This window comes from Bos grunniens, chromosome 5, assembly GCF_055505025.1.
Source record: "Bos grunniens cultivar Pamir isolate PY7600 chromosome 5, Bosgru_T2T1.0, whole genome shotgun sequence".
Lineage (NCBI taxonomy): Eukaryota > Metazoa > Chordata > Mammalia > Artiodactyla > Bovidae > Bos > Bos grunniens.
Genome location: NC_141169.1, coordinates 112,348,513 through 112,363,820, shown reverse-complemented (window position 1 = coordinate 112,363,820; position 15,308 = coordinate 112,348,513). Strand labels below are relative to the sequence as shown.

Here is a 15,308-nt window from a genome sequence, read left to right as displayed (position 1 = left end):
GGTCAGGGCGTACAGGGGCACAGGTGGGCCAGCAGTTCATACTCAGCCGACAACAGACTGGTTCCAAATAGGAAAAGGAGTTCGTCAAGGCTGTATACTGTCACCCTGCTTATCTAACTTATATGCAGAGTACATCATGAGAAACGCTGGACTGGAAGAAACACAAGCTGGAATCAAGATTGCCGGGAGAAATATCAATAACCTCAGATATGCAGATGACACCACCCTTATGGCAGAAAGTGAAGAGGAACTCAAAAGCCTCTTGATTAAAGTGAAAGTGGAGAGTGAAAAAGTTGGCTTAAAGCTCAACATTCAGAAAACGAAGATCATGGCATCCGGTCCCATCACTTCATGGGAAATAGATGGGGAAACAGTGGAAACAGTGTCAGACTTTATTTTTCTGGGCTCCAAAATCACTGCAGATGGTGATTGCAGCCATGAAATTAAAAGACACTTACTCCTTGGAAGGAAAGTTATGACCAACCTAGATGGCATATTCAAAAGCAGAGACATTACTTTGCCAACAAAGGTCCATCTAGTCAAGGCTTATGGTTTTTCCAGTGGTCATGTATGGATGTGAGAGTTGGACTGTGAAGAAGGCTGAGCGCCGAAGAATTGATGCTTTTGAACTGTGGTGTTGGAGAAGACTCTTGAGAGTCCCTTGGACTGCAAGGAGATCCAACCAGTCCATTCTGAAGGAGATCAGCCCTGGGATTTCTTTGGAAGGAATGATGCTAAAGCTGAAACTCCAGTACTTTGGCCACCTCATTTGAAGAGTTGACTCATTGGAAAAGACTCTGATGCTGGGAGGGATTGGGGGCAAGAGGAGAAAGGGGACGACAGAGGATGAGATGGCTGGATGGCATCACTGACTCGATGGACGTGAGTCTGAGTGAACTCTGGGAGTTGGTGATGGACAGGGAGGCCCGGCGTGCTGTAGTCCATGGGGTTGCAAAGTCAGACACGACTGAGTCAGCTGATTGAGGGGTGTGTAGGGTGGGTGAAACCTGGAGTCAGCTGGTGCCAGGAGGGAGCACTTTCAGAGATAAACCAGCCCCATCTTGCCAAGGCCCCGAAAGGGATAATGACTTATGAAAAGTCACACAGCAAGGACTTATAAAAAGTCAGAACCTAGCCTCCTGACTGGCAGTCTAGTGCTTCTTCCTTCCCTCCCCAACTGGCTCCTCTATGCCCTCCTGCCCTTTATCCACCGATGGTTGAGTGGCCAGCACACACCTACAGGGGTGGGGGGAGGGACACATTTTCTGATGTTCTGTAAAGAGCACGACCCCCAGGTGCCCCACCCATCCTGGACAAAGCCTCTCCTCCTCCTTTGTGCAAATAGGAAAACAGGCCCAGAGACTCCCAAGGGCTTCCCAGGTCACACAGCAGACTCTCAGCAGAGCTCAGAAGCAGAACTTACATTCCCTGACAACCCAACTGAGTCTTCCTGGTTGCTTGTGTTTTTAAACTTCAGGCAGCCACCTCCCTCTCCACAGCTTTGCAATTAATAACCCATAATTTGACTTCACCCTCCCAATCCTCTAGCCTGCCATCTAGTGGCCAAATTGAAAGCTACAGGCTATTGTTGAACGAGTCCCAGGGCAGAAGCAGCAATAAAGATAAATGGGGGACTTCCCTGGCAGTGGATAACACTCCATGCTTCCAATGCAGGGGATGCGTGTTCAACTCCTGGTTGGGACTAAGGGAACTAAATCCCCCATGCCATGTGGCACGGCCTAAAAAAGATAAATGGGAGTACTTGGAATGTTCAGGGAAACAGCTAGGAAAAAAGAAGGCAACCAACCAAACCTCTCAAACAGACACTTCTAAGTGACCCCGCACCCCTACAGGCCACTCATTCCCAGTGACTCTGGGCAGAGCACGTGGCACCTGGGAAGGAAGTGGCAAGGTCTGGATTAGTGCACGCGCTCCAACAGTTTGAGGCTCCTGTTAAGTTGCTCGTGAAGATGGATTTATCTTAAGGTCCCTTTCAGGGAGGGAGGTGAGGCACATGAGCTATATTTTGGATCCCGGAGGGCTCATGCTCTCAATAACTCTCCCCCAGGCCAGGTTCTGAGAAAGCAAGAGATTCATTTGTCAGCTGAGAGGCAGAAACAGCTCAGAGTGGGAACAGAACTGCCCACCTCAGGCAGCCCTGGGCCTCCTGGCAAAGCCTATTAGCAGGAAAGAAGCCCCTGAGGAAAGACCCGGACTCCTCTCTGGGCCCTGGGGGCCACCCAGCCTCCGAAATCAGAACCTCCATGAGCGTGGGGCCCAGCCCGGCCCTTCTCTAGACAACTAGACGGACTGGCATGGGGGGCCTGCCAGTGACCCCTGACAGCCAGGAGCCGCAAATGAGTTCCTCACACGGGCAGTGAGGGCGGGTGAGGAGAGGCATGTGGGCCACAACCCTACATGTGCACACCCCCATGTACACACCCCCACATGTGCACACCCCCATGTACACGTTCCCACATGTGCACACCCCCATGTACAAACCCCCACATGTGCACACCCCCATGTACACGTTCCCACATGTGCACACCCCCATGTACACACCCCCACATGTGCACACCCCATGTACACACCCCCACATGTGCACACCTCCATGTACACATTCCCACATGTGCACACCCCCATGTACACACCCCCACATGTGCACACCCCCATGTACACACTCCCACATGTGCACACCCCCATTTACATGTTCCCACATGTGCACATCCACATGTACACATTCCCACATGTGCACATCCACATGTACACACCCCCACATGTGCACACCCCCATGTACACACCCCCACATGTGCACACCCCCATGTACACGTTCCCACATGTGCACACCCACATGTACACATTCCCACATGTGCACACCCCCATGTACACACCCCCACATGTGCACACCCCCATGTACACGTTCCCACATGTGCACACCCCCATGTACACACCCCCACATGTGCACACCCCCATGTACACGTTCCCACATGTGCACACCTCCATGTACACACCCCCACATGTGCACACCCCCATGTACACTTTCCCACATGTGCACACCCCCATGTACACACCCCCACATGTGAAGACCCCCATGTACACGTTCCCACATATGCACACCCCCATGTACACGTTCCCACATGTGCACACCCCCATGTACACGTTCCCACATGTGCACACCCCCACGTACACACCCCGACATGTGCACACCCACATGTACACGTTCCCACATGTGCACACTCCCACATGTGCACACACATATACACACGGTCTCTTAAGGAGAGACCCTCACACACACACACACGCACAAATGTACAGAAACCCATCCACAGAGACCCATAGCCTGTGTGTCTATCCCATCCACCCCCCACCCAGACCATCTCAGAAATGCCCTGTCACATTGCTATTCCCATGCCTGTCAGACCCTGAGACCTGACGGGAGATGCAGAATGCAGGATGGCCTCCAAACGCCCCTGTATGACCCCGGCACACGCATCTCTGGAAATGGGGCCAGGCCTGCGGGCTGCGTGGCCAGGAGGGTGACAGTGGTCATGTGGTTGCCGCCCCCTGGGGGCAGCCCTGCCTTTCTCTGGGACTGAAATGGGGAGCCCTATGGGGGATGCCCAGGAGAGATGCAGCCCCTGCCTGCCCTCCCTGTGGAGTTGCCCAGGTCAGACACTTGATTTCCTCCAGGACTCTCCAGAGTTAGGACCAGACCTCCCAGCCACCTGCTCCTCTCCAGCCTGCCCAGCCTGGCCCTCGTTCACCCACACTGCCAGAGCAGTCTTGTATCCACCTGCCCACCGCTGCCAGGCATCTATAAAACACTCCCTTGTCGGCTCAGTCCCCACGCTCCGCTGGGTCTCAGCTCAGACACCACCTCAGACCCCCAGTGCCCCACGTTGTGCCCCTCCCTGCACCCCTGTGCCCTCCACATGCCCGGCAACCCTCGGTCCAAGCATGGGCAGCACAGGACAGCTGCTCGATATACCTGCCCAGTGGGTCCACTTCACACCTATTTACTGAGCCCCTGCTACACACCAGACAGAGTTGTGGGCACTGCGGGAACAAAGGCTGCCTGTGGCCCGCCTCCCAGGAGGAGATGGGGCCTGGGAAGGGGAACATGCACCCCTGGGAGAAGCGTGCTGCTTAGAAATGGGCTCCAGTTTGGTCCCTGCCACTGACCTGCTGTGTGACCTTGGACTGGCCATGACCTTCTCTGGGCCTCACTGGCCTCATTTGTTAAAAGGGGTAAAGACGGTTTAGAATGAGGTGATCTTTAAGGAGACTCCTAGGCTTGGTGGCAAGTGGGAAGGACAGAAAGGCTGCCAGCCAGGATGGCCTCTCTGGATGCCCCTTCTCTGCCCCAAGGGAGTCTCCCTAGGACCAGGAGGGGACAAAGATGAACTCTTCCTTCCGCTCCCAGACACCTTGAGTTCCCACTGCCCACCTCTGGATTCCTACCTCTCAAGTCCTCCCTGGGGACCCTCACAGCAGCTCTCAGGGGCCCCCGAGTTCCCCATCATGTCAAGGCTCATGTGTGGGGAGGTGACCTTGTACATGTGATCCTGAGACATCAGCCCTTCCCCCTCTGCACATCATTCAGCCTGAGCCAGCCTGCCCCCTCCCCAAGTCCCTCTGCTCCACAAACATCCCAAAGCACAGCCTCCCCTGCAACGCCAGGCCTGCCCTGGCTGACCGACACGAGCCCAGAGTCAGGCGGACGGCTGCAGACAGGTGGGCAGGCTGGGAATGGGTGGAGCGGGGTCCGTACCAACTGGGGAGGAGAACGAGGTGCCAGGAGCCCCTTCCCCTTCTGCAGAAGAAGAAACGGAGGCTCAGGCAGGGAACAGAACTAGAGTTCAGATGGAGTCCAGGAAGAGCGGGGCTCGGGACAGACAGAACTCTGCTCAGATCCCTGCCTTGCCCCTGAATTGCTGTGTGACCTTCTGCAAGCCATTTAACCTCCCTGAACCTCACATAGGTTGTCGAGGGGGTTAAGTCAGCCATCAGCATGTCAAGAGCCTGACACACAGGAGATGGGCGGATGCTCCTGGAAGTTCCTGTCCTTCTCCATCAGGACAGAAGCTCCCTGGGGCAGGGCCCCTCACTCCTTTCCCGAATCCCCATTCCATCCTTGACACCAAGTGGAAAAGAGTCAGGGGACCTCCTGGGCAAGTAACCTCGTGTCTCCTCCAAGTCTCGGTTTTTTCCATCTCAGTTTTTCATGAGCACAGCCCACCTCCCGCTCCCGCCCAGGGGGATGGTAAGGCCCAAAAGAAATCACAGAGATGAAAGGCTTTGAAAGCGGTGTGAGTCTAGGCAGATGTCAGGGATTGTTGTTCTTAGATAACCTCTCTCAATACTAGGTGGGTGGACGGATGGGCACCTGGTCAGACGGGGGAGCCAAGTGGGTGGATGGACCTGCATGTAGGGGGGTGGTGAACCTATGGGGGATGAGGAGGGGGGTCAGGAGCTCAAGTTCCAGGTCACTTGGCACAAGTGGGGAGTCCAGGAGCCCCTCCTCAGTAGAAAGCTTCATGACACCTCCCTCCAACCAACCAGCTTCTTTTCACACACCTGCCACCTTGACTGCCCCCCGCAAGGACCCTTGTCCCCAACAAGCCAGAAACTTGCTGCAATACGAGTGCCTTGGGGACCCAGAGGCATCAGGACCACCCTCCCGCATCTTCAGGCCCGAGTAATGGCCCAAGAGGCCCGGGCAACAGGGCCCACATCTGTCCTGTCACGGAAGGGTCCCGTGCCCAGCACAGGCCTGGCACTGGGAGGTGCTGGGCAGTCTTGCTGAGTGCATGAGTGGCAGGGCCTGGGGCAGGGCCGGGGGCACCAACTCACTGGGCACACGGTTGATGGCTTTGAGGGGCCTCAGGACGCGCACGGTACGGATGGCTGACAGGTTGATGTTCTGGAGGTCCAGGGAGTACTCGACCATCCTGCAAAGAGAGGGGAGGAGAGTGAGACCCGGAGCTCGAAGGACGGCGGGGCCATGGCCAGACCAGCCACGCCCACACCTGCCTGGATGGGGTAAGAAAAGTGGTCAGCATCCCCGGCTAAGCCACAGTCAGCCCTGTGGCCTCGGGCTGTCCCCTTGGGCCCATCTCCTCCTCTGTAAGCAGGGCTGGTGACGTCCACCATGTAGACTGCCCAGAGGTGCCTGGTAGATGTGGCCGGGGGCAGAGGGAATAAGGAGCAGAGGCCCTGGGTCCCCAAAGCCTGTCCAGCCATGCGCTGGCAGCTCCTGCCCTCGTTTCTAGGGCAGCCCCCCAAACAGGGAGCAGTCACCCTGTTCCCTAGGGGGAGAATGGAGGTGCCCAGAGGCCCCAAGCTAAGCTCAGACAGTGACTGGCCATTACAGCTGCAGCCGCAGCAGCAGCGTCTGGTGGAGCTCCCCAGTCCCTCCATCTCCCCAAGTCCCCAGGAGCCCCTCAAGCCAGGGTTAGATGCCTGGATTTATGATGAGATAAGGCTGTAGGGTTAGGGTTAGGGTTAGAAGAGATGGCAAGAATACACAGAAGATATATATACATTATATACATAATATATAGAATATACATAAGAAGAGATGGCAAGAATACACAGAAGAACTGTACAAAAAAGATCTTCACGACCCAGATAATCATGATGGTGTGATCACTGACCTAGAGCCAGACATCCTGGAATGTGAAGTCAAGTGGGCCTTAGAAAGCATCACTATGAACAAAGCTAGTGGAGGTGACAGAATTCCAGTTGAGCTATTCCAAATCCTGAAAGATGATGCTGTGAAAGTGCTGCACTCAATATGCCAGCAAATTTGGAAAACTCAGCAGTGGCCACAGGACTGGAAAAGGTCAGTTTTCATTCCAATCCCAAAGAAAGGCCATGCCAAAGAATGCTCAAACTACCACACAATTCCACTCATCTCACATGCTAGTAAAGTAATGCTCAAAATGCTCCAAGCCAGGCTTCAGCAATATGTGAACCATGAACTTCCTGATGTTCAAGCTGGTTTTAGAAAAGGCAGAGGAACCAGAAACCAAATTGCCAACATCCACTGGATCATGGAAAAAGCAAAAGAGTTCCAGAAAAACATCTATTTCTGCTTTATTGACTATGCCAAAGCATTTGACTGTGTGGATCACAATAAACTGTGGAAAATTCTGAAAGATATGGAATACCAGACCACCTGATCTGCCTCTTGAGAAATCTGTATGCAGGTCAGGAAACAACAGTTAGAACTGGACATGGAACAACAGACTGGTTCCAAATAGGAAAAGGAGTTCGTCAAGGCTGTATATTGTTACCCTGTTTATTTAACTTATATGCAGAGTACATCATGAGAAACGCTGGACTGGAAGAAACACAAGCTGGAATCAAGATTGCCGGGAGAAATATCAATAACCTCAGATATGCAGGTGACACCACCCTTATGGCAGAAAGTGAAGAGGAACTAAAAAGCCTCTTGATTAAAGTGAAAGTGGAGAGTGAAAAAGTTGGCTTAAAGCTCAACATTCAGAAAACGAAGATCATGGCATCCGGTCCCATCACTTCATGAGAAATAGATGGGAAACAGTGGAAACAGTGTCAGACTTTATTTTTCTGGGCTCCAAAATCACTACAGATGGTGATTGCAGCCATGAAATTAAAAGACGCTTACTCCTTGGAAGGAAAGTTATGACCAACGTAGATAGTGTATTCAAAAGCAGAGACATTACTTTGCCAACAAAGGTTCATCTAGTCAAGGCTATGGTTTTTCCTGTGGTCATGTATGGATGTGAGAGTTGGACTGTGATGAAGGCTGAGTGCCGAAGAATTGATGCTTTTGAACTGTGGTGTTGGAGAAGACTTGAGAGTCCCTTGGACTGCAAGGAGATCCAACCAGTCCATTCTGAAGGAGATCAGCCCTGGGATTTCTTTGGAAGGAATGATGCTAAAGCTGAAACTCCAGTACTTTGGCCACCTCATTTGAAGAGTTGACTCATTGGAAAAGACTTTGATGCTGGGAGGGATTGGGGGCAAGAGGAGAAGGGGACGACAGAGGATGAGTTGGCTGGATGGCATCACTGACTCAATGGACGTGAGTCTGAGTGAACTCTGGGAGTTGGTGATGGACAGGGAGGCCTGGCGTGCTGTGATTCATGGGGTCGCAAAGAGTCGGACACGACTGAGCGACTGATCTGATCTGAAGGCTGTAGGAGAGGTGATGTCACATGTCCCAGGTCACCTAGCGAATGGGTTTAAGAAACTCAGTTCAGTTCAGTTCAGTTCAGTCGCTCAGTCATGTCCGACTCTTTGTGACCCCATGAACTGCAGCACGCCAGGCCTCCCTGTCCATCACCAACTCCCGGAGTCTACCCAAACCCATGTCCATTGAGTCGGTGATGCCATCCAACCATCTCATCCTGTGTCATCCCCTCCTCCTCCTGCCCTCAATCTTTCCCAGCATCAGGGTCTTTTCCAATGAGTCAGCTGTTTGCATCAGGTGGCCAAAGTATTGGAGTTACAGCTTTAACATCAGTCCTTCCAATGAACACCAAGGACTGATCTCCCTTAGGATGGACTGGTTGGATCTCCATGCAGTCCAAGGGACTCTCAAGAGTCTTCTCCAACACCACAGTTCAAAAGCATCAAGTCTTCGGTGCTCAGCTTTCTTTATAGTCCAACTCTCACATCCATTGGAGAAGGAAATGGCAACCCACTCCAGTACTCTTGCCTGGAAAATCCCATGGACGGAGGAGCCTGGTAGGCTATAGTCTATGAGGTCGCAAAGAGTCGGACACGACTGAGAGACTTCACTCACTCACTCACTCACTCACATCCATACATGACCACTGGAAAAACCATAGCCTTGACTAGACAGAGCTTGGTTGGCAAAGTAATGTCTCTGCTTTTGAATATGCTGTCTAGGTTGGTCATAACTTCCCTTCCAAGGAGTAAGCATCTTTTAATTTCATGGCTGCAATCACCATCTGCAGTGATTTTGGAGCCCAGAAAAATAAAGTCTGACACTGTTTCCACTGTTTCCCCATCTATCTGCCATGAAGTGATGGGACCAGATGCCATGATCTTCGTTTTCTGAATGTTGAGCTTTAAGCCAACTTTTTCACTCTCCACTTTCACTTTCATCAAGAGCCTCTTTAGTTCTTCTTCACTTTTTGCCATAAGGGTAGTGTCATCTGCATATCTAAGGTTATTGATATTTCTCCTGGCAATCTTGATTCCAGCTTGTGCTTCCTCCAGCCCAGCATTTCTCATGATGTACTCTGAATATAAGTTAAATAAGCATGGATACAATATACAGCCTTGATGTACTCCTTTTCCTATTTGGAACCAATCTGTTGTTCCATGTCCAGTTCTAACTGTTACTTCCTGACCTGCGTACAGGTTTCTCAAGAAGCAGGTCAGGTGGTCTGGTATGCCGATCTTTTTCAGAATTTTCCAGTTTATTGTAACCACACAGTCAAAGGCTTTGGCATAGTCAATAAAGCAGAAATAGATGTTTTTCTGGAACTCTTTTGCTTTTTCCATGATCCAGTGGATGTTGGCAATTTGATCTCTGGTTCCTCTGCCTTTTCTAAAACCAGCTTGAACATCTGGAAGTTCACGGTTCACGTATTGCTGAAGCTTGGCTTGGAGCATTTTAAGCATTACTTTACTAGCGTGTGAGATGAGTGCAATTGTGCGGTAGTTTGAGCATTCTTTGGCATTGCCTTTCTTTAGAAGCTCAAGCCAGGAGCCATCCCAGTTCTGCCCCCTCTCCCGTCTCTGAGTTTCACCTGGGCTCTGCGAGGCCAGGCTTCACAGGCCATGGCTCAGGGGTGTGGCAGGCAGGTGGTACTCGCCCTGTAGGAATAATCCCCTCTTTTGGGGCACACCCATCGGCCAGCCCCTGCAAGGTGCGCAGGCTCCAGCCTCTCGGGCTGACTGCACTGTCCCACTCCAGGCTTTCCCCGCACTGTCCCTTCCGCCTGGAACACCTCCCTCCTCTATTGAAGCCTTAATCGGGTTTTGTACAGAAGTCCCTGGAGACTTAGCAGTTTCTCCACACCCAGGTCCATGATGAACCAGGCCAGTCCAAGTGCTATGGCCCCAAGAACGACTCAGACCGGCCCCTACCCTCAGGAGTTCACATGGAGGCAGGGCAGAGACTCAAAGGCAAAGACGGCCCTGGAGCCCTCACCGTTGCCCTCCTTCTCATCCTTGGGGCCTCTCCCCACAGGCCCACCCACCCCTCCCACCGTCCACCAGTCCAGCAGCAACTCAGAGACAGTCTGCCTCCTCCAGGAGGCCTTCCTGGATCTCCGCAGCAGGCAGATCTCAGGGGAGGGGGGGCCTGTAGTTCCCAGCACGTCCACCAGATCCTCCCTGCTCAGTCGCTACCTGCTCCCCACCTCTGAAAGACAGGTCCCAGGGGCCTGCCACCCCAGCCTCACCCCAGGCGCCCCAATCACCAGACCTGAGCAACTCAAGCCTGAGGCTCGGGCCAGGCTGCCAGTTCCACATGTCTCCGCCATCAACGGGAATGAAGGCTTTTCCTGCACACCATGCAAACCTGTCCAACTGTTGTGAAGCTGCCCGCCCCCCCCCCACTTCCCCCGCTGCTTGAAGAGTAATTGAGTGAAAGCCTTGCTTGCCTCAAATGCCTCCATCCATCCCCCAGCTTTCTGGGGCCCAGGTTTCACTCCCTCTCTTTGTCTCTCTCTCTCTTTCACACACAACCCAGAGTCAAACCCCTGCACACAACCTCTGGTGCACACACACATACACACGCACTCCTTGCATGCCCTCATCCACACTCGCGCCTACCAGAGCCCAAATTCAGATGAAGGAATGTGACAGAGACCTAAGAACTAGAGACAGAGACCACCAGGGGGACCAGAGGAGGGGCGGGAGGGGATGCAGCAGGGGGACAGGGGGCAGCAGCCAGGCGGAGAGGCCGAGGGCCGAGGTGCCCAGGGGCAGCAGGTGACGTGAGAAGGGGCGCCGGGGGAGGGGGACTGCATGAGAATTCCGTGCGTGGGCAAGCCAAACTGTTGTTTTCCTATCTGGAAGAAAGAGCTCTCCAGGCAGCCTGGGAGATGTGCGTGATGGAGGCGCTGTGGGGGTGGCACACGTGGACACACAAACAGGCTCTCACGCTGGCGCACGCACACACACACACACACACACACCAGGCCGGGGACAGCCACCCCAGGGCAGGCAGCTAGGCCCAGCTCCAGCCCTCCCCTCCCCCTTCCCCCATCCCCACTAATGCATACCCTCCCCCTTCTGCCTCGTTCTATTCCATCCTGACAACCGGCTCGGTTGGTGCCTCGCTGCGTGTGCTGGAGGTGGGGGGCTCCTCAGCCATGCCAGACGGAACCCACCCAGGGACTACATTCCAGGAGCCTCGGGCACACCTCTGAGCTCCAGCAGGTGCCAGTCCAGGATTTGTTCACGTCTCACAATAAAAATAAATAGCTGCTTCACAGGCAGAGGGGTAGACAGAGAAAAGAATGGATTTTGAGGGCCTCTTGCGTGTGTTCTCATTATTCACCTGAGTTAACCTCCTGAGTGCCCTCTACATCACTCAGATCCCACCTCAACCCTCTCCTTGCTCCCCTGGACCAGGGCAGACCCACACTTACAAGCCACACAGGGCTCGCTCCGCGCTGGGAGCCCACAAGACAGTCGTGCCTGGTCCCTGACTCCCCCACCCCACTCTGCCAAGCGGGCTCCGTGCTGTCGATCCCTTCGCAAAGAACCTGCAGTCCACAGTCTGGGACTAAAGCTTCTTAATTAAGTCAGGAGCATCCACCGTGGCCCTGACCCAGGACAGGCTGGAGGGCAGGAATGGGAAACTACAGATGCCCTGCGTACTCAGGACCGATGGTGAAAAATCGGGTTCACCCTCCTCACGTGTTTCTCTAAAACAAGCCGGGCTGGCCCCTGCCTCCTGAGTGCAATGCAAGTTATTACTGGATGTCACCAAGGCTCACCATAACCCAGAGCCAGTGAGCCCTAGGATCTGAACACCTCCTAGACCCCAGCCCTCTCATGGAGGCTGATCTGACTCTTGTCCCATCTCTGAAGGGAACTACACAGCCACAGCCTGGCAGACCCAGACCAACACAGTGGCTCTGCCCCTTCCCTTCACCTCTGACCTCATCCTCTACTGCAAAAATCCCCCTGAGAATTCGTCAGTTGCAAGCCCCCGGGTTCCCATGGAAAAACTCCCCCAGAGAAATTTCTTGAAGAACTTAGTGCCAAGATCTTGGCTCTGAGCTTCCTGGCAGTCGAGTCAAAAGGGGAAATGTGATGAGTCACTGAGTTCATGGCAGCATGATCGACCTTGGCCCTGGGAATTCCTCTGCCTGAACACTACTCCCAGGTCCTAACTCTCTGTGAACCTATCAGGGTGTCCTGCCACAGCCGCATCTCCTGTCTAGGGGAGTAAGACCAGGTGTAAATGCTTTCAGAGGTAAAGAGTAAATAGCAGGTACACGGTGAGGAATCCAGCAGATCTCACAGTTCCCTGAGAGGAAGAGGATAGAAAGCTGCATATTGGACCAGGATGGGGAGACAGGCGCCAAGCGAGGGGCCGGGAGGTAGGAACTGCAGGTCTGAGTCTCTGCCCTGGAACCACACCGTCCTGATGGTGACTGTACCCACCAGCCCAACGTGGACAGTCACTGACAGCCTCAGCACCCTGCCCCTGCCCAGCCACCGTCCCTCTCTGCTGACAGCTGCAGCAGCCTTGGTGAGCCCAAAGCTCCTGAAACGCAAAGCTAGCTGTGTCACTCCTGGCTTAAACCCTCAATGGCTCCCCACTGCCCTCAGAACAAAGTCCAAGCCCCTGAGCAGGGTCTTCATGGTCCTGCAGTCTGGCCTCAGCCCCCTTCCCCCACCCCTTGCTCCAACTCCACACATCTCGGGCACCAGGAGCACCGAGCTCACCAAACACACTTCCCTGTCCCTTTCCTTTGAGTGGAGCCCATCCTCCGTACTCTCCGCCTACAAGACCCCCTCCTCCAGAAGTCCTGCTCTCCCCTCCCTGCACCTCGGGCTGCCCTCACCCCTCTGGGCTCTGGTTCCTCCCACACTCTGTTCACAACTCCAGTCTGGCTTGGGATCCCCCAACACTGCCTCAGCCAAGGACTCAGGAGACTCAGTTTATTTGGGAGGTGATCCCAGGAGGCCCAGAGAAGGGGCAGAGAGGGAAAAACCAGCAAGGGGCTGTTCGTGAGCAGGTTACCCTGCAAACACAAACGGGGTGCAATCCCAGTGGGGACCCTAACAGGCTGTGTGCATCAGACCTGGACCAGCCGGGGGTGGGGCCGAGGTGTTATCCTTGGACGACCGGCTGGATGCTGGCCGGGCGTCTCTCAGACACAGCCTGCTCCAGCCCCACCACACAGAGCTGGCACAGCACTGACTCGGGAATCTATGCAGCATGAAGAACACCTGGGACGGAAGAAGCCACCTCCCGCTTCGGGAGAGCTGAAGGAGCATTCTCCCCCCAGCCGACAAAAGAGAAGGGGAAGAGAGCTGCTCTGTGGGTGAATAACCATCCGGCTGACTTCCCTCAGGCCCCAAGTAAGACATTACTTGAGGGAGTGAGAAATTAATCCCTAATTACACAGTTACTTTATTGCGCAGCTTCAGTGCTAAAAGTCTAAAAAAAAAACAAAAACCAACAACCCCCACCCCACTACCTCCTGCCAGCTCCCAAGCGCCTAATTAGGTAAGTAATTTTGCTTTAAAGCGAGCACATTCGTCCTGACATCACCCCTGGAGGAGGGTGACTGCACCCAGCTCCCGGATGGGGTGTCGTCTGGGAAGAGGGGCTCGGGTGTGGCCGTGCTGAAGTGTGGGCCATGCCAGAGTGGGCAGGCAGGTTGGACACCTGCTCTTAGGGCCCTCCCCACGTATTCCTGCTAAGAAGCCACCCCCTTGTACTGTTCCCCTGGTTCCCAGGAGAAGCGCAGAGACCCAGGCCTGGTCTACCGCCAGACACCAGCCCCCACGACCACCACCAGCCACCGTGACTACTTCAGGATGGGCCGTGAGGAGCTGCTGGCCCTTGAGCCGGGACTGCAGAGGAGAGATGCTCTACCTGGCTAAGCCACCACCAGGAAACCCGGAGGCGCTAATGGCCATCTTGCCTCCGTGGTGGCCGGAAAGCTCTGCCAACACAGAGGAAGGCGGAGGCCAGAACCAGGACAAGGCAGGATCCTGACCATATGGCTGGAGCACTCCTCCCCAGCTGCACCCGAACCGTGGATCTGTGCTCTGTTCTGCCCAGGCACACGAGCCAGCCCCTTCCCTTTGGGGCCTAGGTGTCATGTGAACTGGTTTCTCTCCCTGGCAACTTGCAGGGTCCTGTTGCTTCAGAGGGCTTTCCGGAGCACTTGCCGTGTGCCAGGCACTTTACGCCCCTTCCCCTGGAGGGAGTAGGGCACCCACCCCAGAAGCTGAGGCACAGACAGAACCCAACTGAGCAGTGGGGGGCCCAGGAGCTCTGCATGACCTGCCCCCCACACTTCATCAATCATCAGGTCAGGCAGAGCAACTGCCACAGCCAGCCAGTAAATCGGACCGGCAGCATTTGGAACAGGGCCAGCAACGATGGAGGCTATGTTACCCGATGTTTAGAGCACAGAGCCTGGGTTCCAATCCCAGCTTGGGGTTTGCACCGGGTGACCTTGGGCAAGTCACTGAATTGACCTCACGGGGTTGAGGAAATGCGTTCACATGTGGATTCAGCACCTAGGGCAGGGTTTGGCACATGAAAGCCAGCCATTATTACATCACAGCCTTATTTGCTGCCTCGGGGCACACTGGCCCACAAATCACATGCTACCTGCTTAAACCCTCCCTGGATCCCACTTCCTCCCGGGGGGAGCCCAGGCGATAAGGGCCTCTGGAGGCTCCCCGACCAAGACTCCATCACTGCCCACCATTTGCCCTGCAGTCCAGGAACACCCCGGAGAAGGCAATAGCACCCAACTCTAGTAGTCTTGCCTGGAAAATCCCATGGATGGAGGAGCCTGATGGGCTGCCGTCTATGGGGTCGCACAGAGCCGGACACAACTGAGCGACTTCACTTTCACTTTTCACTTTCATGCATTGGAGAAGGAAATGGCAACCCACTCCTGTTCTTGCCTGGAGAATCCCAGGGACGGGGGAGCCTGATGGGCTGCCATCTATGGGGTCGCACGGAGTCGGACACGACTGAAGCGACTTAGCAGCAGCAGCAGCAGCAGCCAGGAACACCCGAACATCTCAGTTTCCCAGAATACACCAGCAGACATGCCTCAGCATCTGTCAGCCTC

General features: G+C 54.4%; 1 protein-coding gene across 1 annotated transcript in view; it reads right to left on the bottom strand.

Moving 5' to 3' along the window:
* The window catches only part of CACNA1I (calcium voltage-gated channel subunit alpha1 I), a 116,490-nt gene that overhangs the window by 69,527 nt on the left and 31,655 nt on the right, over positions 1–15,308 (bottom strand). Inside the window, exon 4 of the mRNA XM_086402931.1 lies at positions 5,854–5,951. Within this exon, the coding sequence (XP_086259057.1) occupies positions 5,854–5,951 (98 nt within the window). The remainder of the gene's footprint in view (positions 1–5,853; positions 5,952–15,308) is intronic.